Below are 27,582 nucleotides of genomic sequence, written 5' to 3'. Positions count from 1 at the left end.
GATGTGCACAGCTAATTTTCACCTCACTTAAACCTTTTATGATCCAGGTGGTGTTAATTTTTTATAAAACATAGATTTACAAAAATTAAGGACTCAAAAAGTAATTATTCAAAAATTAAATAATGGCATTTGAAATTATAGTAGATCACTCTGTCAGTCCAGAACTACGGAAAATGAAATAATGGTATTTGCAATTATAGTAGATTACCATGTCAGTCCAGAACTACGGAAAATGAAATAATGGTATTTGAAGTTAGGGAATAGGAACTAGAGTCACACAACCTTTTGATGTCCCTGTGCCAAATTATTGAGTAGTCCATTCCATGGACCATCCAATCTTTGAAAACTGCAGAACTCAATCAAGTCGATCTCTTTGTTAAAACGTATTGTCCGCAGTTACTTGACAGCATTTACTTTGTTTTTATCTCTAGTGTTCAGAAAGTTTAGAAGTACAGAAGCAGAACTGTTCCTGGCTTTTCGTTACACATGAAAAGTGTAAAAAGAATGAAGTGGTAAGAAACTGAATTTAGATATTTGGAGTAATAATGCACCTGATGGAAATGTCTCTACCAAAATGCATTCTGAATAAATTTTAAAGTTCCAGCGTGAAGTTATTTACTTTGCTGTAACTGCAAGTAGGGGCTTCAAATGTTGCACAGTGGTTGGGATGCTCCACCTAATGCCACAAACCAAACAAAAGCGTATCCTGAATGTAATTTTCGTAGCAATAAAAGACTAAATTCAGAAATGTCCATATGATGAAATCAGTTGTATGTAGGAATATGTGTGTGTGTGTGTGTGTGTGTATATATATATATATATATATATATTCACTGAAAAAACCATAGGCTTCACACATGTTATAGTTAGCTGGACATTTCACTCGTGAAAAACCAATGAAATTCCCCCGTTATAGTTAGTTCAGCTAACTATAACTCGCGCCCCCGCAATGCACTGCTGATGACGTCACATATTACATCACTCATGACATGGTCAGTGACATCACTCATGACATCACTGATGACATCTCAAATGACATCACTGATGACATCATCCAGTGAATGTGTATTTTTCTGAAAATTAAATATGTTTTATATATGTATATCTCAAGGACGATGGAAGAATAAATGGGTATATAAGTGTCTAAATGGAGGATTTGTTTTTGAAAAATTGATTGTATAACTGACTGATTAAGTGTATCTTAGTGAATACATGGCTTAGTGAGTAATGTTTAAATATGTAAATATCTTTATCAGTCTCTCACTTTGTGTATAAGTGGCTGCATGGGTTGGTGAGTAGCTACATGGGTGTTTATATAGGTTATTAGTTGTTTTTTTTAGTATCAGTGTGAGTGTGTGTATGGTTCGGTGGGGGGTATTACGTACTGCATAGGTACATGAATGAGTGACTCACTGTTTGTATGTGTTGAAGACCGCATGTCTGCAGGACTGTATGGGTGGATGAGTGTGTGCATGGGTGTGTTAGTGAGTGAATGACTGTCTCAATAGTGTCTCTATGAGTAACTACATATTTTTTAAACTAGTATATGTGACTATTGGTGTATATAACTGAGTATATGTGAGAGTGAGAGATTGAAAGAGTTCCTGTATGAATAAATATGTGTTTCTATAAGTGATTGTTTAAAAGACTAAGTATGTGTAAGTTTCCGTAGAAGTAAGTGTGGTGGTGTGTGTATAAATGTATATGCAAGTAAATGTATGTTTCTTTCTTTATTTTCATGAGTGACTATGTGTGTCAGTAACTCTGTGGATTTGAGGCATTGTGTAACAGGATGTATAGGTGTATGAGTACATATGATGAGTGAGTACATGTATGAGTGACTGTACAGGACTGTTGGTCAATGAGTGGATGTGTATGTGGATCTTAGAATTACTGAAGAGGTTGTTGTAACTGGTATTGGTATGTCCATTTTTTTGAAAATTTTAGTCTCTATTTTTGAATGTTTGTATCAAAGGTTATATTCGGGTGAGAGGAGGTCTGACACTCTGTCACAAGGATGATGTCATCAGTGATGTCATTTGAGATGTCATCAGTGATGTCACTGACCATGTCATGAGTGATGTAATATGTGACATCATCAGCAGTGCATTGCGGGGGCGCGAGTTATAGTTAGCTGAACTAACTATAACGGGGGAATTTCATTGGTTTTTCACGAGTGAAATGTCCTGCTAACTAGAACATGTGTGAAACCTATGGTTTTTTCAGTGAATTTGCAAGGTTTTTTAAATGCTAATTCCTAACTATAACGTGTGTGAAACCTTTGGTTTTTTCAGTGAATTTGTACGGTTTTTTAAATGCTACTTTTTGAATTATTTAATGAAATTTTTTTTTTTTTATATTAAAAATAAAATTCCTATGTATTCATTTATATATTATCTGTATCTTTTTATTTGTTTTTGCTTTTTTAATAAAATTTCAATTAGGATAAAGTTGAACAGTTTTTTTAATTTTTGCAATTAATTTTTCTCCACTTTTTTTTTTATATAAATTCTTGGGGTGCGCGCTCCGAGCGCGCTCCTAGTACAATTTCGTAAGTTTTTTATGAATACCGTCGTACGTTATTTACGCATATATACGTTATAGTGCGCGCTGGGAGCGCGCACCCAGTACGTATGCGTACGTACGTACGCATGCGTGCGTGCGTCCTACGCGCTCCACGCGGTTTACTTCCGCATACGCTAAAATTACGCGCAATAACGGTCGCGTATACGCGTGTTCAACGTATGCGCGCTACGTACGCGCATATGACGTATGCACATGCGCTCCTACGCGTTCGCGCATACGTAATCACGAGGTGCGCGCTCGGAGCTTGCGCAGTGCGCGCACCTCGGGTATATGCATAATAAAACAGCACTTCTTATTGGTTATCATTACTTTCAGTTTCTGATTGTTTCAACACCACACCCAATCCCCTCATGGCAAGTCATGTGATCAACAATCATCACTTTTGATTGGTTTGAAGTAATTTCAGTTCCAGATTCTTCCCAAACCACACCTACTCCCCTCATTATTAGTTCTGATTCCTTTGGAGAAGGAGCTATTCTGTTGTTGAGAGACAATGGCTGAACAGCAACCATCTTCAGACAGTGACCAGGACACTCTTGAGAGGCAGAGGAGCAGGAAGCAGAAAGACAGCTTTATATGGCAGTTTTTTACTTTCCCAGAGGGACAAAAAAAGGTAAATGCACCTAAAGTTACATGTGTACTTTGTCAAAAAGTCTTGTCACGTGGGAATCCTAACAAGAAATATTCTTTTAGCATTCACACTATGTTGAGGCATGTTGACAAAATGCATCTAGTGACTTTTCGTCGAGCTTCTGGAGCAAACCCTCCACCTGCTCTACCGACGACATCTGCAGCAGCTCAGCCGAGCACATCTTCGGCAGCTCAGCCGAGCACTTCTTCTGCAGTGGTGCCTTTGCCTTCTTCCACACCTCGTTTTGGACCACCTTGTTTTGCGAGGTTGTCCACATGCTGCACTGATTGCGGTCAACTTATTTCTGTGGGTGAGACCAGTCTTGATCTCATTCAGAGAAAATTTGATGCGCATCAGTGCAGTAGGCCATAGATGTTTTTTCATTTTTTTCGTTTTTCTCTTCCTGTTTCCCTCCATTAACTCAAGGGCTCATTTAAGAGCCACTTATTAACTAAACCCCCAAAACATTTTTTGGGGGATTTTTTTTTGGGGTGCGCGCACCCTGCGCGCACCCAAGGTGTTTTTTAAAAAAAAAAAAAAAAAAAAAAAATGTAATATACAAAAAGAGGTGAAGAAATGGAAGCATGAAAAGGGAGGATTGAGTAATACTAATATTTTTCACTTATTTTAAAAAAAAAAAAAAAAAAAATTTTTAGAAAAAAAATATTTAAAGTATTTTGCAAGGAAACAGAATTTTTTTTTTTATTTTTTCTTTCCAGTTCTGCAAAAAAAGAAAAAAGTATTAATATTCAATCATACATTACAAAAAGCATTACTTGTTTTTACATATTTTACAAAGCCATTTTTTTCCCTTTTTTTGCTGTTTTCAGAATTTTTTATTTTTCACTTAAAATAGTGAAAACCATTGTATTCATCATTTAGCAGCGGGCAAAAAAACAACAATCTGAAAGATTGCTTAAAAAAAGCCCTAAAACTTTCCTCACTAAAATATACCTTGTTACAAATATTACATATATATTACAAGTACTTCTCTAGATGAATACAAATTTTCTAGACAAACCGTCTTTAAACCTTGTCGCAAAAGCACACATGCCAAAATAATTTCTGTCAAAGGAGTCCACAATTGTTTTTATTACTTTTCCTTTAGGCCAAATAGTAATTTTAAAATCCTTTTTAAGTGATATCTTCAATTATAATCCTTTAAAAATACAAAAAATGCTTTGTTCAGATGCAGTTTTTAGTTTTCAAAACTTAGGTTTCAGAAAAATTAAATAAGAATTGGGTAAATCCTAAGGCAAACGTTGCTTGAAAATCAATTGGGAATCATTACACAGTGTCGAGCCTTTTTGACATTTAAGATAAACTGTGTAATGCCCAGAAGTTACAGTAGATCCTTCATGAAAAATTATTGCAACTGTAACAAAAGTTTTTCCAGAAATTGATAATTGCTGTCCTGTAAACTTCTTAATTAAAGTTTCCAATTTTGAACCATCAGTTCTACAACGTTGCATCATTAAAATTACATACTGATCATATTTCTGTAAAAATAATGTGGAAAACATGTCTGATTTACATTCAGAACATTCCATGTTGTGATTGGCATCTTTAACTAATTTACTAAAAGTCACTGATTTACTTTGTGGTAATGGTAAAAATATGAACCTTTCTGAATCAACATTACTACTACATGTGTTCATACAGTTTTCACAGCAATGTTCCCATTTGTAAGAGACACCAAATAAGTTTTCTACTTCTACTCCTTCATCTTCTAGTACACTCAAAATATATATTAAGAATTCCTGTGCATCTTGCTGGACATTTTCTTTAAACTGTGTAGAACCACAACATACATCTAAACGATTTCTAACATCAGTAGCACTTTCTATTTCAGTTTTATCAGTACTCAGCTTCTCAAAAAGGAGACTCAGCAGAGAACACAATCTTTTTCCATGATTTACTATTATCTGTTCTGTCAACTTTTCAAGATAAAATACAACATTCAGCACTACATTTGCATAGCAGTTGACACCAGAGCTATTTTCAAAATGGCAACCAACAACCTCTTCAACACTGTCCTTTTTCTTTTTCCTTGCTATCACATCACTGTCCTTTTTTTTTTTGTTCTGTTCATCCACATTACAGATATTCTCAAATCTCCTTTTCCGACAAACAACATGTTTTTCAATCACAGGATACTGACCTAAATGAGGAGCATAGGTTCTTCTTAATCTATTATACTCCTTTACACAGTTTGTATCAGCACTAACTTTTGAGTCATCAAAGTCTATCATAAATAAACCAGATAATGTTTTCACTCGTGACAAAGCAACATATGCCATACCTTCTTTAAACACAGTAGAACCAATGTTTACAAAAGCACTATCTACAGTCAATCCTTGAGACTTGTGAATAGTTACAGCATATGCTAGAGAAAACGGAAATTGTTTCCTACGCACATATAAGTCTTTCACAAGCATGAAACGAACTGAACAACGACAAATGTCTTTAACTTCTTCTAGCTGATCAAATTTTATTTTTAAACATTCAATTCCTTCTAATTTCTGATAATTAATAAAACCCACAACTCTTCCCATAGCTCCATTAACTAAACCTTTTTCTACATCCAAATTTCTCCTTAAAATCACTCGACAATTCATGCAAACATATAGATTTTTTTCTAATCCAGCTGTTTTGGAAATGTTCTTCTCTAGTGAATCCAATTTATTTTTCAGTTTGCCTGTTAATGTAAAAGTAATTCTTTCATGCTGAATTTTGTCCTCTGCTTCCATTTTCTTAATCTCTTCCTTTTCCAATTTCAAAAATTCCTCATTGAATATTGAGCACTCACGTAGTGTTGGCATTAAGCAGATTACAGTATTTTTTTCTGCAATGTTCTGGTATATTTTCTCTGCAACTATTTCTTCATTTGGAAATAAGTTATGTAGCAACCGACTCTGTAATGCTTTTTTCCAACTTCTGTGAGTAGTCCAATTCTGATATCTTTCAGAATATTTGCATAATCTTCGTCGTTTGCTTGTCTCATATTGGTAGTGAGTTCTTTGTACTCAAAGAATGACCAAATATTCGCATTACCAATACTTCCTAATGACTTCTTCGTGTCTTCATGTGTCACAGTATTAAACACTGGTTGTCCTTTAACTGGAGTGAGCTGTAAAAGATCTCCAAAAACTATGACGTGTTTACCTCCAAATAACACGTCATAGTCTCTCTTAAGAATTTGTTGCATTCTTAAATGCACAAAGGCAAGCATTACATTTGAAACCATGCTCACCTCATCAATAATGAGAACTTGCATCTTCTTCAACACTCTTGAAACTTCGAGGCATGCTTCTCCAGTTAGCTTGTGGTATTCTATTTTGTTCTCATGCTCCACTGGTAACATTAGCAAGCGATGTAAGGTAATTCCTTTTATGTTATAGGCTGCTAACCCAGTTGGAGCAGTTACCACACAAGACAAATTTGAAGCTGTTTTTTGCTGTAGGTAGCTTCTGATGACTTTTATTAAAAAACTTTTACCAGTTCCAGCTTGTCCACTCACATACATCCTGATTGGTTCAAATGATGTGCATGAGCACTCTTTCTTTTCATGTAGTAATCCATGATCAATTTTTTTGGTGACTTCTTCATAAATTTCTTTTTGTTCTTCATTCAGTTGTTGTTCCAGATTTAGTAAGTCGATTGAATCTTCCTGTGCTTGATTCATAGCCGTTTCTACTTCAGTCATGGCTACTGCAGCTTCATTTTCTATGATTGGTTGTCCTAGGGGATCTTGACTAAGTGTTCCTGAACTTTGGCTGTCTTGAGAACTGTCTCTAGCTACTTCAGCCGCAATTTTTGCTTCCTGTTCATTTTCTTCATTTAACATTTGGACATAAGTTGTGAAAGTACTGCATTCTATGCTGTCTTTGCTAGCATTAAAAGAATCTTCATAGCTTTGAAATTCTCCCAGTAGTTCGTCCTCTGAACGCCATGGTTTAAACAGCTGTAAAAGAGCCAAGTAGTAAAATCCTTTTTGTCAGTAGTTTCGCAACTGAGCTTCCTGTGATTTATCAAACTTCCTTTTGTTTGCTTCACCAAACATCCTTCCTCACCAATGACTTTATATTTGCCATTGTTGATGTCTTCTGTGGCTTTCCGTGAAAAAATGTAGTTCTGCAGCACTTCATAGAGACACATGTTCTCAAGATGATGACTTCTCTTTGGGTAATATGTGTCCAACATGTTTGATTTCAAAATATCTGTACTTTCTGGGTCATTCTCGGCCAAATATTCAATTTCTCCAACAGATTTCAGTACTCGATTTCTCATTCCTGCAAGGCCTAAGCTTACCCAAATTATTCTTCTGGATTTCGAGTAAAGACTTGCAGATGATAACCTATCTGAGCATTCGTAGGATCCAATTTCTCGATGCGATAACATCTTTAAACTGAAACTGTACAGCTTCTTACTGACAGTCTTCTCGTGAGAAATCTCTTCCCACATTTCCTTCAATTCTGTTTTCTCAGATTTAGTGATGTAAGATGTCACATACCGAGCAACAGCAATAGAATTGTCTGCCACATACTGAATATCCATGTTAGCATTCCACATGGATAAAATGACTGGGTTGAAGTCATTTATAAATTTTGACTCTTCTTTTCTTCTTAGGTTGTATGTATTTTTGGGAGATTTTCTGGTTATAGTATGTCGCACAGCTGACATAAAACTGTTGACTCTTCCTTCTGAAAGAACAGGTCTAGGAAATCCAAATCGACACTTTGTGTAGAATTTATCTTTGGTCTTGTACTTCCGTCGACAGTATTTTCCACACCGATGACTTTGGAAACGTAAAACTTGTTCTTTTAACTTTTTCTCTTCTGTGCTTTTAGGTATAGCACATGTTGCATATTCTTCAATGAAAGATAACACTGCTTCATCAGTATCTGTTCCAAACTTTGGGGCATCCTTGATCCACAACAGCATATGAATATGAGGAGCACCTCTTGCCTGGTACTCTTCTCTCCAAAAGAAATCCACTACTTCTCCAAGAGGTGGATTTTTTTTATTGCAGATGAAGGACATCATAGCCTCAAATCTATGATTGAAATATCTGCAAACATTAACTGGATCCAATGAGCACAGTTCTCCTGCTGTCTTGTATTCAATGTTTTTAATGTTTGAATTTGCCTCTCGTAGAAAATCCAGAAAAATCATCCCAAGCGTACTCGGCACAGCTTAGGGTTAGAAACCATGTAGGAGTTCCTAACTTCCGTAACATGCATTTCAATTCCCCATGGCGTCGGTACCAATATTCATTTGTCCCACGCTGACAAGCCATCATATTGATCAGTTGTGTTTCCAAATGATCATCTCGGTGCTGCACTTTCTCCATAAAATCCTTAGCAGACACATTTTGTAAATGTACTCCACTTTTTAAAATGTGATTTACTGCATAAGATAATGCAGACAAGTCGCTTTCAAATAAAAGATGGAACAAATAAGGAATACTTTGACGAAATCTTGGATCTTCTGCATATAATCTTGTAGTCCGATACTCAGAAGCAGGAATCTGTTCTGGGCGTTCATCGTATCGTCCACCTTTTCCTGTGGGAAACAGCTGAGGAAAACATCGAGCTTCCAAGCTCTTCTCCCATACACTCACGGGAGTTCCTTTTGCTTTCTTCATCTGAAACAGATCAATAGTATCTCCCATAACTTCTTTTGAATGAAGAGGATGTATGCTAAAATGTTCATAAATTTCTTCTTCCTTTGACTTGTCCACTTTTTCAATTTGACCAGTTGGTGTTTCTGTGTCTTCTTGTAAATCTTCTTCTTCTTCTTCTTCTTCATCTATATAAATTGATTCATACCATTTATTATTTTTTTTCAAATACAAATTTTCTCTTTGTACTTTTCGTACATCCACCAGCTCCTGCCAAATCTTCTTATTCTTTGTAGGTACACCATTAACCAGAATTACTAATGGTTCAGTTTCCAAAGTATCTGCATCAATAGTTTCCATATTTTTTTTTCAAATCCAAGGGCAAATACACCACTCTTCCTTTTAAACCTCTCAGTAAATCAGAAGGAGGTAATTTACCAGTTTTGGGCTCCATACGTACTATGGTCTGGAACGGATGAACACATTGAATGAGTATAGACTCATGTATTTAATTCAGAAAGTTCAGCAGGAATAGCATCCAATTCTAAATTATTATGTACAGCTCTGGTCGGCATTCTATTTTCTTCTAACTTGTTATAACAGTATTTACAAATACGCTGATCTTCACCCAATTCAAAACAATTTTCAAGAAATATATATGTTGCAAAATCCTTCCACTTATAATTATCTTCATTTTCACTTTTTTTATACAGATCAACATTCCTTGTTTGAATTTTATAATGACTTCTGCGGCAACAAATACAAGTAATATTTGGTCTTTCATTAGAGGTGATAGTAAATTTTGTCATTTCATCCTCAAAATTTTTAGTAATAATGAGTTCTACATTCTGTTCCTCATTTTCCTCATTTACTGTGTCCTTTTCTGCACTTTCTTGTTCTGGACCAAAGTAACAAAACTGAATCTCATCAGTAACCTTCACTACATCTGATACAGATCCACGGAACAGAGCATTATTCAACTCATTCAACTTTACTGCTGGACTTTTAGCAAAATACAATGTTCTCACAAACTTTCTCATTTCAGTATGATGAACAGCCAGCATCCTAAAATGATGAAAAACACTTTTACACACTTTTCTAGATAGACAAGCCAGAGAATGTCACTGCAAACCAGTATTTTCTCTCACTCTGCATGGATCTAGTGTTTGAAGCACCTTCATCTTCTGTTTTACACTCTTTTTACTATATTCTCTTAGAAAGTCACGTAATTTATCAATAGATTCCTGACGCACAGTACAAATACTACTACAGTTCCAAGTGTACACTGGGGCTTTTGGACGTCTCCCCATAGCCTCAGCAGCCATTACTTCTTCCTCATTTCTTGGGACCATTTTCTCTTTTTGCATCACACAACCATCCTTAACTTCATATGCTCTACCATTGGTGTCAACTGCATGCAACAAACGATTACTTTGAAGATAACTCTCTTCATTAAAAAATGGTTCAGTACTTGAACTGTGTTTCCATTCTCCCAAGAACACTTTACAAAAGTTACTTTTTTTCACTTCTCTTTTCCTTTTGCTTTGTGACTTCATTGCGTTCACTAATTTATCTAATCTACGCATCCTATTCAAAATTAGAATAAAAAGTTTTCTTTTTATTTCCAAAGCCTTACTTACAATATTTTCTATAACATTTTTTTTCTTAATACATTTTGTTTTTTTCTTATAATTTTTCACATCCTTTAGCAAATTTAACATCACTCTTCTATGAAACATTTTTCGACGAATGTTTTTAAAATCTAATTTTCGTGTTAAATCAGTTTGACATACTTCTGATTGTACATTAGCTTTTTTTTTTTGCTGTTGACTGTGTTGTTGCTTTGTACATAAAATACTGTTTGTTTTACAGTTATTTTTGCCATTTTTTTGTTTTTTGAAAATCTTTTTTAAGAAATCTCTGCTCTCCTTACCAGTAGACTTTTTCTTTTTGCCATCACCAGCTTCTCCTCCTATTTTTTTTCCCAGTTTTGTCCAGATATACTTGTTGTTGCTTTTCTTTCCTCTTTCTTGTCCTTAAAGGCATTTTTTTTTCACTGTTGCTCAGCAATACCTGCAAGGAACTTAAAAAAAAATCCTTTTTGTAATTATAATTCATTAAAATATTTTTTTTACTTTTCATTAATTTCAAATGTTTTTCCATTTGTCTCTCATTTGTGATTTACTAATTTGTGCACAGTGCTAACCACCACAGTTGAAAAAAAACAAGCTGCCCCTTTCCTGCAAGTGCATGTTTTACAGAACAACTGCAACACAAATTATATCTGTGGCCACAATTCCTATGCGCACACAGCCTCATGGTGTGCTTCTAAGCAGAAAACGGAATTTGATTTGCAAATTCAAAGCACATTTACTACTCTGGTAGATCAAGTGATAATTGCTGTTACAGCCTTACACATTTTCCTTGTAGATCACAGAGGCAGAAAAGAGCACATTTCCTAACAGCTACTTCATACCATAAGTATCTGCAACCTAGGTGAGTGTTTAGAGTAGAGCAAAGAAAATGAGGCCTTGGTGACGTTGAATGTGTTTGCATTCAACACAGTCCTGAGTAGTACGCATGGGAGTGTTGGAGAAGCTGCTGCGTGTGTCCCAAGAGTGTGTTTCTGCAGACTAAATGGGAAGAAGTGGAGGTGGCACCAGGTGTGAAGTTGTTGTTCAGTAAGAAATGCAGTCCCAGGAAAGGGGCAGCCTGTGTTATGTGCTTAAAATGATGGCATGAGTCTGTGTGCGCACAGGAATTGTGGGCAGAGATTTAATTTGTGAAGATGTTGTTCAGTAAGAAATGCAGTCCCAGGAAAGGGGCAGCGTGTTGTGTTTACACAAATTATCCCTTAGCACACATGCACTGTTACATACATCCCTGCAGTCTTCATGCAGTTCTGGAAGTCTCTTTGCTTAAAACACACTCTTGGCACACACGCAGCAGCTTCTCCAACACTCTCATGTGTAGTACTCAGCTCTGTGTGCTGTTTCAGATAGCAATGTGTAATGCAAACACATTCAACGTCACCAAGGCCTCATTTAAATTGATCTAGTCTAATCACTCACCCTGTAACACATGGTCATGGTCTTAAGGAGCTGTTAGGACATGTGCTGTTTTCTGCTTCTGTAAATGATAAGGGAAATGTGTCAGGCAGTAACAGTAATTTGGTACTATTCAGGGACACTGTTTTGTTAAAAAAAACATAGCATGAGTCCGTGTGCGCACAGGAATTGTGGGCAGAGATTTAGTTTGTGAAGTTGTTGTTCAGTAAGAAATGCAGTCCCAGGAAAGGGGCAGCGTGTTGTGTTTACACAAATTATCCCTTAGCACACATGCACTGTTACATACATCCCTGCAGTCTTCATGCAGTTCTGGAAGTCTCTTTGCTTAAAACACACTCTTGGCACACACGCAGCAGCTTCTCCAACACTCTCATGTGTAGTACTCAGCTCTGTGTGCTGTTTCAGATAGCAATGTGTAATGCAAACACATTCAACGTCACCAAGGCCTCATTTAAATCTAGTCTAATCACTCACCCTGTAACACATGGTCATGGTCTTAAGGAGCTGTTAGGACATGTGCTGTTTTCTGCTTCTGTAAATGATAAGGGAAATGTGTCAGGCAGTAACAGTAATTTGGTACTATTCAGGGACACTGTTTTGTTCAAAAAAACATAGCATGAGTCTGTGTGCGCACAGGAATTGTGGGCAGAGATTTAGTTTGTGAAGTTGTTGTTCAGTAAGAAATGCAGTCCCAGGAAAGGGGCAGCCTGTGTTATGTGCCTAAAAGGATGGCATGACTCTGTGTGCACACAGGAATTGTGGGCAGAGATTTAATTTGTGAAGATGTTGTTCAGTAAGAAATGCAGTCCCAGGAAAGGGGCAGCCTGTGTTATGTGCCTAAAATGATGGCATGACTCTGTGTGCACACAGGAATTGTGGGCAGAGATTTAATTTATGAATTTGTTGTTCAGTAAGAAATGCAGTCCCAGGAAAGGGGCAGCCTGTGTTATGTGCGTAAAATGATGGCATGAGTCTGTGTGCGCACAGGAATTGTGGGCAGAGATTTAATTTGTGAAGATGTTGTTCAGTAAGAAATGCAGTCCCAGGAAAGGGGCAGCCTGTTGTGTTTACACAAATTATCCCTTAGCACACATGCACTGTTACATACATCCCTGCAGTCTTCATGCAGTTCTGGAAGTCTCTTTGCTCATCTGTCTTGCACCAGACAATACACAGTCTTCAGAAACACACTCTTGGCACACACGCAGCAGCTTCTCCAACACTCTCATGTGTAGTACTCAGCTCTGTGTGCTGTTTCAGATAGCAATGTGTAATGCAAACACATTCAACGTCACCAAGGCCTCATTTAAATTGATCTAGTCTAATCACTCACCCTGTAACACATGGTCATGGTCTTAAGGAGCTGTTAGGACATGTGCTGTTTTCTGCTTCTGTAAATGATAAGGGAAATGTGTCAGGCAGTAACAGTAATTTGGTACTATTCAGGGACACTGTTTTGTTCAAAAAAACATAGCATGAGTCTGTGTGCGCACAGGAATTGTGGGCAGAGATTTAGTTTGTGAAGTTGTTGTTCAGTAAGAATTGCAGTCCCTGGAAAGGGGCAGCCTGTTGTGTTTACATAAATTATCCCTTAGCACACATGTACTGTTACGTACATCCCTGCAGTCTTCATGCAGTTCTGGAAATCTCCTTGCTCATGTCTCTTGCAGCTGACAATACATAGTCTGCAGAAACAGAAAAACAAGAATTACACAGCCGACTGATAGTGCGCACATCAATATCAGAGTCCCATATTAGTATGTGTCCTGTGCCAAGCAACTCCGAGACCTGCTGTGTTTAGATCCCACTGGACAACCAGAGAAGGTAAATGGGAAGAAGTGGAGGTGGCACCAGGTATGAAGTCACAGTCACGTGAAAACGGATAAGTTCACTGTAGTACTTTATTCTCCTTCATGTAACATGTAAAAACAGCCAACGCGTTTCGTTCCGTTTAAAGGAACTTCATCAGGGCAGAAAGTAATTCTGAAAGAAGCGTTCTATGTGAGTTTTCTCTGTAAATATCCAAAAGAGTAAATATCAAAAGTTGATGAAGTCAATCAGAAATGTAATTCCGAAAGAGCCCTTCTATGCGAACTTTCTCTGTGAGATATCCAAAACAGTAAGCATCAAAAGTTGATGAAGTCAATATATTGGCGGCGTTACAATTGACGCCTCACGATCGAAGATTAGGCACCCACAATCCAAGGAGGAAGCCTTCATAAATTAAATCTCTGCCCACAATTCCTGTGTGCACACAGAGTCATGCCATCATTTTAGGCACATAACACAGGCTGCCCCTTTCCTGGGACTGCATTTCTTACTGAACAACATCTTCACAAATTAAATCTCTGCCCACAATTCCTGTGCGCACACAGACTCATGCCATCATTTTAAGCACATAACACAGGCTGCCCCTTTCCTGGGACTGCATTTCTTACTGAACAACAACTTCACAAATTAAATCTCAGACAACAATTCCTATATGCACACAGACTCATGCTGTGTTGGTAGGCACAAAACACAGGCTGCCCCTTTCCTGGGTCATCAATTATTACAGAACTAATGCTTTTTTCAAATGTGCTGCCATTTTCCTCTCTTTTCTTTCAAAGTGATTTCTGCTAAATCCTAACCATCACAATTAAAAAGAAGCTGTCCTTTTCTTTCAACTGCAAGTCTTACTTTTCAACAGCAACACAAATTAAATCTCTGTCAACAATTCTTCCCTGCACACAGACTCATGGTTTGATGGTAGGCACAAAACAGTATTCCTCATTGTTACCAGTACACATTAACTTATGGTGAAAATATACTCCATAATATTTTACATATTCAAGACAGTTAAATATCTCCCAAAACAGAAAATGTAAATCACAACTTTAAACAAATAATCACAATTCTTTTTTTTATATCTAAATTAACCACAAACACCCCCCTCTCAAACTCATAACTCACCTTTAAAATTAGTTATTTGGGAAAGAAATGTGGCAGTCACACAGCAGTTTATCAGACCAGAATCTCTGAGCTGAACACCTCTCTCCTCTCAGCAGAACCAGTTAATGGCACAGTTTCCCTCTCTTTTTTCACACATATACATGTTAATTACAAATCTCAGTGCTTCCCACTTTTTTTCAAATGAAATCACACATTTCTATTGGTTGAAAACTTCAACCCCTTTCCAAATGTACCCTTCCCCCAACTTGACTTCTGCCTGCTACCATAGCAACAGGTCATGGAACACAGGTGTGAGCAGAGAGGTCAGAAGTTCAGCAGACAATGTTTCATTTCCAAAGAGCAAGAGTGCTTGACTTTTCAAACCTAACAGCAAATCCAAACTAATGTTCTTTGTTCACACATTTTTCTGAACCAATAAAAAACATGCTTTTTAAAATTTAAACATACAGCCTAGTTTTTAGTGTAGAATGGTTTGAAACAGCCAATGAGTTCTTTTTATAAAAAAAAGTATGTGTGCCCCCATTTTTCAACTGTCTTTCATTTCTTTTTGCCTTTCTACTGAAAGACACCTCCTGAGTGCATCCAGATCTCCTTTGAAGATGTTCACAGTGTGGATTGTAGGTCACAGCTATGTCTTCTGGAGTGAAAAATTTGCAGAAAAAAAAGGTATGGTGAGAGACCTTGCTTTGCCAAATGTAGACATTAAATGGATTGGTCAGAGAGGATTAAAGTGGCACCAATTAATGCCTTTGGTGAAAACCTTTCTACATCTCCCACAGCCTAACCTTATTATTGTGCACTGTGGTGGAAATGACCTAGGCACTTTAACTGGGGTAGGTCTGGAAATGCTTATTAAGGACACCTTTGTGCAATTGATGTCGCTTTTTCCACAAACTGCCTTCGTATATTCTAACATATGCCAAAGGCAAAAGTGGAACTGGTCCAACCAATTTTGTCCGCAGATTGACAAAGCAAGGAAGCACGTCAACAAATCTATTTCTGCTTTCCTCAGAGACTATGGTATGGGTTCTATATACCACAACAACTTGCGTTACAACATGCAAGACATTTATAGAGGAGATGGTGTACACTTCACTGATGAAGGCAACAGAGTCTTCCTCTTGAACTTTAGACTCTGCATCGGTACTTACTTGTAGGTACCAAAAAACAAACAATAAACACAAGGGCTCTTTTTAGAGCCACCTTATATCTAAACACTTAAATGCGATTTTTTATTATTTTTTTTTAAATAGTTTTTTTTCGGGTGCGCGCTGGGTGCGCGCACTCGGCGATATTTTTTTTTCGAAATATACATCTTTTTTTTGCCCTACATGGTCCTACTGTGACCCCCTTACAATGCCTAGTGGGTCAATATCTCCCCACTCTGCCCCCTTTTCAAGTTCTCCCCCTTTGTTTATCACCCCCTCTTTATGCGAGAGACAAAATGGCGGCCGCCGCTTCCTGATTTCCACCGATTCGAATGTTTACTGACATCTAACAACCAATCAGAAGTGCGCTCACGCAAGGCAAGGTGCGCGCACAGGACTTGCTCAGTGCGCGCACGGTACGCGCGTACAGATATATATATTGATTTAAATGCTAATTTCTCAGGAAATACTGAACAGATTTACACCAAACCTGCAAAAGGCACTTCATGGACCTTATGGCTACCTCTCTGCCAAATTTCACATAATTCTGCTCAGCCGTTCGGGCTGTAGCTGCGACTAAAGTCCCTATAGAAAAATGCATGGGGAAAACGCGTTTTGGGACCCCCCCTTTTACTCGGCCCCCGCTTGACGAATCCCCCCGAAACTTTCACGGTAGGAGCTTAGCGGAGCGCCCCATTAGTTTTGAAAATTTCGCGAGGATTCGTCAACCGGCGCCAAAGTTATTCAAAATAGAATTTTGAGATTTCCTATGGAAACACGGTCCTAACTATAACTACCTACTGGCGACCGCCAGTAGGTAATATATATATATATTCCCGGAATTGACTACTAATACTTATTAGTCAAGTAACAGAGACACCACTCAACGAGGAATAACCATCGAATAACACGCACGAAAAACAAAAATAATCCTCAATTGCATCGTAATTACACAAAATCGAACTACAATACCCACAATCCACCATGGCTGAGAGGGTAAAAAATCGAGCGCAGAGAGCATGTGATCTTCTCAACGATGACTCCAATCCTTCCTACAAAACCGGAAATGGCGCATCGAGTGGAGACAAGAAAAATAGAACCGTCTCCTGTATCTTAAAGGAATTACAAGCTGCTCGCATCCAAGAAGTAAACAAATGGTGGGAGAAAACAACGTTAGAAAAATATATTGAATTCAAAAGAATTCCCAGAGGCTTGAGAATCCTCATTATGCCCACCCTCAATGACTTGGATGCCGACCTAATTAAACAATGGCAAACAGATACTAACGAATGCTCCTTTAGATTGATGGCCACCTTGATTGCCCATGCTGAAAAGAAATTAGCCACGATTGCCACTACTATTAAAGAATTGGAGGCAGAGTTGAACCAAATCCCTCCTGATGAGGAAACTATCAAATTAATGGAACTAATGGAAAAGAAAGTCAATAAACATGAGGATGATGTGGAAAAACGCAAAGCTAACAAATTTAACAGGGACAGACTTGACTACACATATGGCCGAATTTATACCTTTGCCAGAAAATACGACACATTCAGAAATCGTGTAGTCATGGATAAATACAGTGGACAAGAAACTCCTGTGTCCGAAGAGAGCTCTGAATTAAGTTCAGCTGATGAGGATCAAGTCACCTCTAGTCTGGATTTTTCCGGGGAAATGCGCCTCATGCAGATGACAACGCGACAAAGAGGACGCGGCCAAGGACCATCACGGGGGAGAGGACGATCACAAACCCGAAACGGAGAACCAGGAGAGGCGGCCAGACCCAAAAGAGGAAGAGGAAGAGCAAAACAAAATCAAAACCACAAAATCTAAACTTGATTGTCAATCTCTCCAATAAAATCCTCAACAAAACACAAATCTCATTGCTCAACAAGGGCTTATCTTTCTGTCCCAACAAAGACATGGACCTAGCCAATATACGCATCGATCTGTATAAATTTTGCCGTAAAATCAAGCTTAAGAAATACTTTGAAGAGAGACCCTCCCAACCATCCTCTACACCCTCACCAAGCCAAACCATTCAATCCTTGAGTATCAAAGACATTCCAGCATTGAAAACAGCTACCTCATTACAAACTGAATCCCTTACACAAGTTGGTGCCAGTAACCTCTCTTCCATATCAGATCTACAATATTGTCAAGACACGGGCCTTGAAACCAATAGAGGAGGAAATAGTGGTTCTAAAAACCGATCAACTTTTTCTCCACAACTCCCTCCTGGCAATACAATTGATCTCTTTCAGGAAATTATGGTGGAGGAGATCAACAAAATGTCCACCAACTGCCCTATGTCATCCAACAAAAAGCACAAAATAACAACAAAACACAAGAATAAGAGCAAGATATGGAACCTCACTCTTGAAGAACATAATGCATTGAAAGAATTACGTAATGATCAAAACATCATCATCAAAGCCTCGGATAAAGGCGGTAACATAGTCATTCAAAACTGTGAGGATTATATTAAGGAAGCTACTAGACAACTTAACAATAAGGAACATTATGAGAAATTAACAAAGAATCCAATCAAGAATTGGACAGAGGAATACCATATGAAACTCTTGGCCTGGAAAGAGAGAGAACTTATTGGTCTGGAAGAATATCTATATCTAAAAACCAATCATCCTATCACGGCAACCATTTATTTCTTACCAAAGATCCATAAATCAACTATTAATCCGCCAGGTAGACCCATTGTTAGCTCCATTGGTTCTCTATTAGAATCCACATCTCGGTTTATTGACATCTTTCTAATGAATTATGTTACAGCCCTCCCATCATACTTGAGGGATACAATGGACTTTTTACAAAAAATTGATCAACTACAGTGGAAAGAAAATTACATTATGGCCTCCGTTGATGTTTCTTCTCTCTACACTTCCATTCGTCACCCAGATGGAATAGCTGCAGTAAAAGAATTCCTCAACACCAGAGCAATTTGCTTTTTGGAACATTCTGAGATGTTGATTGAAATGCTGACATACTGTTTGACACATAACGTCTTCCTGTTTAGAGGAGAATTGTTCCTGCAAAAACAAGGGACCGCGATGGGAACATCCTTTGCCCCAACTTATGCCAACCTCCTCATGGCAACATGGGAAACTGAAGTCTTAAAGGACGATCGCGCAAAAAACATAAAATTCTGGTCAAGATATATCGATGACCTGTTCATCATCTGGGAAGGCGATATAGAGCTTTTTATGAACTTCCTCGATTCTCTCAACACTAACAGATACCAACTGACCTTTACATCTACTACTAGTACAACTAACATTGTATTTCTGGATGTCGAAGTATATATACTGAATGGCAAATTTTGTACCAAAATGCACAGAAAACCTACGGCCAGCAATAGCATACTTCATGCCAACAGTGGACATCCAGCAAAACTCAAATGGAGTATCCCCTATGGGGAAATGTTAAGAGCTAGAAGGAATTGCTCAGAAGTCTCAGATTTCAGCCAACAAATAGATGAAATGAGTCAACGTTTTTTACAACGAGGGTATCCTTTGGATGTAATTCTCACTGCAAAAAATAGAGTTAAAAATAAAAACAGAGATGAATTACTCCAACTTAACTCAGCAAGCCATAACAAAGAGGTCATTGCTACAACAACGAGACTCATAGTTGATTTCAACAATCAAAGCAATGAATTCCAAAAAACAATATCAAAATACTGGGAAGTACTGCTGCTTGATGAAACCCTTAAGAAAATTTTGCCTCCCCGACCGAGAATCACTTATCGAAAAACTGCCTCTCTGGGAGACATTCTTACACACAGCCACTTTGAAATAAAATTGCCAACTACCACATCATGGTTAACCACACCGGGATTCTGGAAGTGTTCAAAATGTAAGGCGTGTGAACAGGGTAAAAACATTACTTCTTATCATCTACAGAATGGCAACAATGAAAAAATCAAAGACCACATCACATGTGAATCCAAATATGTAATTTACAGATTGGAATGTCCATGTCAAAAATATTATATAGGCAGCACAATCAACAAACTCAAACTCCGCATCCTGCAACATCTGCGCGCAATCAAGAATAAGGACTTTACATATCCTGTGGCCAAACATTTTTTTGAATTCCACTCCAGTGACAGTAACCAACTTAAATACTCTGGCATTCAAATTGTCAAACAGAAAGAAAGGGGTGGAAACCGAATTCTTGAGTTAAGAAGAGCAGAGTCGAGAAGGGTTTTCTGTACCCATTAGTAAAATCAATTAGGACACAACCTGGATGCCGAACTACATGTGCACCTTTGAGATTTTTGAACTGACTATTCATGATGGGCCCCTTCCCGTCCCCCCCTGCTCTTGTACATAATTTCCACTGTTGATCTAAAACTGTAAATCGTCATTAGTCTTCACTGCATCTCCCTCCATCTCATCCTTCTTCTTTTTATCACTGCTGATATAGGACATGGAACTTTACTCTGTAATTAGTTGTAATCTGTTTTCAGTTGATTTTTGGTTGATAGCATTATGAATTTTTGACAACTAATTAACCTTGCTAATTCATACCAATTCATACTTTATGAGAATCTTCACCTAGGAAGTCAAAAATGAGTGGTTAAAAATTATGATATAATCACTGACCCTGGGGATATTCATTGTCTAGCAGGATCTTATCATTAACAATTGTCAAAATGTTATTGATTTACTTATTGTCCAAAGGTACTTTACCGTTATTGTGACTGATCCTCAATTCCAATTGTTACATATTACTTGTAATAATTTTCTTAAAAAAATACCTAGATTATCAGCAGCCACCATGGAGGATAAATTATTGTAGTTCTTTTTGATCTAAACTCACATTTACTTTGAAATGATATAATATGATCGTCGATGCAATTTACGTCCAGTATGTTTTCACTTTCTACCATTTTTTTGTAAATGTTCACTTTAAAAAGACACTCTGGACTTTAAGACTCTATGGTCCAGTTGAAGGCTGAGTGCCGAAACGCGTCGACCGTCTTTTTTGTGCGTGTTCCTGATGTGTACCTGCTAAATAAATACTAATTGAGTGTTCTCTGTGGTGCCGTGCTTTCCTTTGATGCGACGAACCCCAGGACTGAGGGTGAAGCGAAAGTAAAGTTTTGCTTATATATATATATATATATATATATATATATATATATATATATATATATATATATATAGCATTTTCACCTAACTATAATGTCACTTAATCTTTTTTTTTTCTCAGTGAATTTCTCGGTTTGTTCTTTAATGTGAAGTAAGATATTATATCCATACCTAGCAATAGGATCACTTTAACCTTTGCTTTCTTCAGTAACGTTTCAAGTTAAAAAAAAAAATAGTAAAGTAATATTCTATTACTACTCCCACCCACCGTGAGCGGCCAACCCCATCCCTTGGCCCACCGAGCATGGATTGGTGTGGTCCAACATCGCACATGTGCCAACCCCCTGCTCCACGCATCGTTTGGCATGGCAAAAGCTGTGCGTAGTAGGCTTTCACAAGGGACTTGCCTCTCCACAAAAACCTCTATTCAGGACGAAGACTGCGCATTGTAGCATTTGTTGGTTTTTTTGTGTGTTTTTCATCTTTTTTTATCCCAAGGGACCATACGGGGCCACCCTGAGTCCCGTGGGACCCTGATGACATTTTATTTTCTGTTTTATAGTGTGACAGATCCCCTCCGAAACTTTCAAGGAAGAAGTTGACGTGATGAACCCTTTTCTGGAAAGGTCTGTGAAAATTCGTCAGACTTTTCCAAAGTTATTAGCAAACCAAAAAATCAGTTTCATATGGAAACCTGGTCCGAATTAATATATATATAAATTCACTTAAAAAACCATAGGTTTCAGGGGTATTGTAGTTAGGTGGACATTTCCCTCGTACAAAACCCTAGAAATTCCCCCGTTATAGTTAGTTCAGCTAACTATAGCTCGCGCCCCCGCAATGCACTGCTGATGACGTCACATATTACATCACTCATGACATGGTCAGTGACATCACTGATGACATCTCAAATGACATCACTGATGACATCATCCAGTGTCTGTGTGTTTCTGTAAAGTGTAAATATGTTTTATATATATAGGGAAAGGCCTATGGAAGAATGAGTGGGTGTATAAGTGTGTGAATGGATGATTTAGTAGATGCGTGACTGACTCCATAAGTGAGTGATTAAATCTATGTAACTGCGGACTAGTGACTAAACTGTGTGAATGTCTGTATCTGTCTGTCTGTTGTTGTGTAAGCAGCTGCATGGGTTGTGAACAGCTACATGAGTGTCTATATGGGTTATTGATTGGTTGTCTAAGTATGGGTGCCTGAGTGTTTGAGTGGGTGGAGTGTGTGTGACTCTGTGCATAGATGTGTGAGTGGGTGATTCAGTGGGTGTATAGTTTTAAGAGTGCAACTGTGATGGACTGTATGGGTAGGTGAGTGTATGTATGGTTGTGTTAGTGAGTGAATATATATTTCATTAGTACATGTGTAATTTACTACATATGCGAACTGCAGTAAATATGTATGTTGGAGTACAGTAATAACTATAACTGAGAGTGTGTGATAGTGTGAGTGGCTGTATGGAGGAGTGTATGCTTGTATCATTTATTGTATAAGACCATAAAAAATTGCTAGTATTTGTATGAGTATTTGAGCTTGTGCGTGTATAATTGTATAGGTGAGTAAATGGCAGTGTGATTAATTACTTGGATGACTGAGTATATGTGTGAGTAACTCTATGGATGAATAGCGGTGTGGGAGTGTCTTATATAGGTGTATGAGTGAATATGATAGTCCTGTACTGAATGACCATAAGTATAAGTGACTGTACAATGAGTGAGTGGATGAGTGTTTAGACCTAAGAGTCAGTGATGGGGTATGTACTTATTGGTGTTGGATTGTCTATGGTTTTGAGAGTGGCAGTATGTAATTTAGAGTGGGTGTATGAAAGGTTATATTAAGGTGTGACAAGAAGCATCAAATGATCACATGAATGACATCATCAGTGATGTTATTTGTGATGTCATCAGTGATGTCACTGACCATGTCATGAGTGATGTAATATGTGACGTCCTCAGCAGTGCATTGCGGGGGTGCGAGTTATAATTAGCTGAACTAACTATAACAGGGGAATTTCTAGGGTTTCGTACGAGGGAAATGTCCAGCTAACTATAGCACCCCTGAAACCTATGTTTTTTTCAGTTAATTTCTAAGGTTTTTTAAATGCCAATTTCTAACTATAACGTGCATGAAACCTATGTTTTTTTCAGTGAATTTCAAAGGTTTTTTAAATGCTAATTCCTATCTATAACTTATCTCTAAAGCTATGATGTTTAATGATTTTCATTGGATTTCTAAATTTTTCTATTTCAGTGTTTCAGTTCCTTTAATGATGTTTTGTAAAATATTTTCTATCACCATTATTTAAACTTATTTTTACAATTAATTATTTTAAAAAAGAAATAATATTATTTGTTTTTAATGTTTTTTTAAAAATAATTTGTAAAAAAATTATTTAGTATATTTTTTAAAATATTTGTTAAACTATATTTTCAATACTTTATAAAAAAAAATTCTTCATTTGTTGGGGGATCCGCGCACTCAACGCACTAGGAACCGCGCACCCTACGCGAGAGAAATCGTGCACCCAACGCGTTAGGATGCGCGACTCCTAATTTTGACGTAAAAAAAAAAATAGCCCCTATCACTAATTTTTATTATCCCCGGGGACCCCATCCCCCGGGGATTATTAAAAAACTTTGGGGACTGTGGGGGGAGCCCCAACGCCCCCACGGTCCCAGCCGGCTCCCCGCGTCCTTCGGGAGCCGGCATTGCTTTTCCACACGGGGAGCTGCTGACATGCAGCTCCCCGTGTGGAAAAGCAATATCGTTTGGATTTTGAAAGAGAAAGCAGGTTTCCCTACTCTCTCTTTCAAAATCCTAACGAAGTTTGGTATGGGAGGGTGGGAGACTCCCGCCCTCTCATAGCAAACAACAGTGTCCTGGGGGTGGGCACCCCAGGACACTGTAGGAGCCGGCCCTGGGTGGTGGAGGTCTCCAGGGCCCTCAAGGGCTCCAGGAGGGGTGCCACGCAGCCCCCCTCCCTCAAACAATAAAGCCCCGGGGGTGGTGGTCTCCGGGGCTTGGGGGGGCCGTTCAGCCCCCCCACCCTGTCTATTTTGTAGCCCCGGGGGTAGCGGTCCCCGGGGCTGGGGGGCCCCCCTGGCCCCCCCATTCATTTTTACAGATTTTGCCCCCAGGATTTGCCCCCCCCCCGGGGGCTAATTATTAACGAAGCGCGGAAGCCCGCGCGCCGGGTTTTCTTTTTTTTTTCAGCCGGATCCGCACACGTGCATTTCGCCGTTTAAAAAAAAAAAGAACAAACTGGGCCCCAGGGGGTCCTTCTAGGACCCCCCAAGCAACACTAGAGGGTCAGAGTATTTCTACCCTGCCCCCTTTACATCTTTCACACACTTATTTCCCTTACTTAATCAGCCTTGCTTCTACCGAGGCACAAAATGACTGCCTACAGTTCCTGCTTTCGAATGTTGACAGACACTTGATAGCCAATTAGCATTCAGCGCGTGATCGGATGGGTGCGCGCTCAGTTCGCAGAGGGTGCACTCAGGGTGCACATAGGGTGCGCGGATCCTCCGAGGCCATAGATATATCTATCTTTTTTACTCTAATTTTCTCAGGTACTACTGAATGGATTTACACCATTTATGCAAAAGGCACGAGTCTGAACTGAGGACTACCTCTTTGCCAAATTTGGTGTAATTCCGTTCAGCAGTTCGGGCTGTAGCTGCGTCAACAGGTCCTATGGGAAATTGCAATTTTCTCGGCCCCCGCTTGACGAATCACCACGAAACTTTAAGGATAGGAGTGGACCGGAGCTGGCCAAAAGTTTGGAAAATTTCGCGAAGATTTGTCAACCGGCGCCAGACTTATTGGGAATAGAATGTTGCGGATTTCCTATGGAAAATAGGTTCTAACTATAACTATCTACTGGCGACCGCCAGTAGATAAATAAATATATATATATATATAATTACCTACTGGCAGTCGCCAGTAGGTAGTTATAGTTGGGACCTATTTTCCATAGGAAATCCGCAACATTCTATTTGGAATAACGTTGGCGTCGATTGATGAATCTTCGCGAAATTTTCCAAACTTTTGGCCAGCTCCGGTCCGCTCCTATCCTGAAAATTTCACGGTGATTCGTCAAGCGGGGGCCGAGAAAAAAGGGGGGGTCCCAAAACGCATTTTCCCCATGCATTTTCCCATAGGACCTGTTGACGCAGCTACAGCCCGAAGTGCTGAACGGAATTACACCAAATTTGTCAAAGAGGTAGTCCCACAGAGGTTTGGAAGGTGATCTATAAGCTAAACCGAGAGCATATTTTCTGTAAATTCACATTATCTTTCTCAGTCATGTGAGAATGAAGTCTGACATTCTCAGTAAAACATGTACATCCAACAAGGGCAGAGACTGTCAGTTGATTCCTTTGTGTTCTACTGCAGCTTCCCAGAGTGTTCTAAAGAACAACTAGAGCGCTAACAGTCCTACTTATGGCAAACGTATGGCACACCTGAAGCCATCTTGGTTGGAATAAAGTGGTAACTCTTAAAACATTTAATTTAAAAAGGAACAAAATGAGGGGGTTCATTTTGCCATAGAAAGTATGATTAGTACTGCAGAAAGAAAAATTAGGGCACATTTTGAGTGACTTCTCAAATCCTCTTCTATTTCATTAAAAAATTCTGACATGCAGACTGAAACATGCACTTTGAATACCAGCAGCAGACTTCCCTGGTGAGCAGTAGCTTTACTACAGTGACCTAATAAGCAACTAGAGTGCTAACATTCAGAATTTATGGCAAATGTGTGACCCATCTGAATGCCTTCTTGATGGAACCAAAGTAAAAAACTGAAAGTATTTCCTACTGAGGAGACTGCAGTAAATGAGGAAATTAGGAAATTTCATAACAAATAAATCTCCCAAGATGGCCACCAGAGACAAAAGAGCCCAAATGTAGCCCAAATATCACCCAGGTGTAGCCCAAGTATAGCCCAATGACAGAATGTCCCAGAGTGTTCTCTCGAACAACTAGAGCGCTAACAGTCTTACTTATGACAAAAGTATGGCACACCTGAAGCCATCTTGATTGGAATAAAGTGGTAACACTTGCAACATTTAATTTAAAAAGGAACACAATGAGGGGGTTCATTTTGCCATAGAAATTATGATTAGTGCTGAAGAAAGAAAAATTAGGGCACATTTTGAGTGACTTCTCAAATCCTCTTCTATTTCATTAAAAAATTCTGATATGCAGACTGAAACATGCACTTTTAATACCAGCAGCAGACTTCCGTGGTGAGCAGTAGCTTTACTACAGTGATCTAATGAGCAACTAGAGTGCTAACATTCAGAATTTATGGCAAATGTGTGACATATCTGAATACATTCTTGATGGAATCAAAGTAAAAAACTGAAAGCATTTCCTACTGAGAAGACTGCAGTAAATGAGGAAATTAGGAAACTTCATAACAAATAAATCTCCCAAGATGGCCACCAGAGACAAAAGAGCCCAAATGCAGTACAAATATCACCCAGATGTAGCCCACATGTAGTCCAATGACAGAAGTGTGCAAAACACTTATTTTTTGTGTATTTGCAGTTTGATATAGTGCAGACTTGTCAGGTATTGGAGTGCTTGGCATGAGCATTGGTTACATCACACAAGATCAAATTCATTTCGGTTGTAGACATGGGGAGATTAAGTGATTTGACCAGAATCGCAGAATGTTGAGCTGAAGCAGAAACTCCAACCTGGTTCCCCAGTTGCAAAGTCTGCAGCTCTGGAAGTAACACCACATCCTCTCCCCTAGGTGCAACATTTAATCAAGTGGTCAACTGGATAAAAAAATATAAAGATTACAAATAATTTAAAAGTTCTTTGTCGCTATTTGAAAATTCAGAAAATATGTCCTCATTTTAGTTTTTTAGAGCACTAATCATAATTTTGATGCAAATAAGACCCTCTCACACGTAATTTCTAAAGGAAATACTCTAGGTATTACAGTTTTGATTACATCAAGATGGCGTCGGGAGTTCCACAATTTTGTAATAAATAGAGAATGTTAGCAATCTAGTTGTTCATTGGGATACTGTTGAGCGGCAGAGGCCAGGGGCACGGACTCTGAAAATTGAAGGCAGGTAGGAGAGTGCAGATGCAACAATTTGACCACACTGGGCAGGCAGGAAGGGCAGTGGCAGCACAACAGACTATGGAGGGCAGTGGAAAGGGGGGCAGGGGCAACAAACTAACGATACAGGACTGGCAAGAGAGGCTGTGGCAATATAATAGACCATTGTGGGCAGAAGGAAGAGGCAGTGGTAGTACAACCATACATGCCAACAGACCCGTTTCAGCCAGGAAACGTCCAATGTTTTTAAGCTCAAATGGGCTTTATTTGATCTGTCTCCTGTCTACAATCTCCTCTTTTTCAATGTAACTCAAAGGGGAAAATCAATACCCCAGTTTTTTTTCAAAATCTCCCTCT

At 38.5% G+C, this 27,582-nt stretch overlaps 1 protein-coding gene across 1 annotated transcript in view; it reads left to right on the top strand.

The window, feature by feature from the left end:
- TYW3 (tRNA-yW synthesizing protein 3 homolog) overlaps positions 1-27,582 on the top strand; it is a 173,436-nt gene that overhangs the window by 12,333 nt on the left and 133,521 nt on the right. The window contains exon 2 of the mRNA XM_085602274.1: positions 432-512. Within this exon, the coding sequence (XP_085458400.1) occupies positions 432-512 (81 nt within the window). The remainder of the gene's footprint in view (positions 1-431; positions 513-27,582) is intronic.

The sequence above is a fragment of the Triturus cristatus genome, chromosome 4_2 (genome assembly GCF_964204655.1).
Source record: "Triturus cristatus chromosome 4_2, aTriCri1.1, whole genome shotgun sequence".
NCBI lineage: Eukaryota > Metazoa > Chordata > Amphibia > Caudata > Salamandridae > Triturus > Triturus cristatus.
The sequence above is the reverse complement of the archived record's forward strand: the minus strand, read 5'-3'. Positions and strand labels throughout refer to the sequence as shown.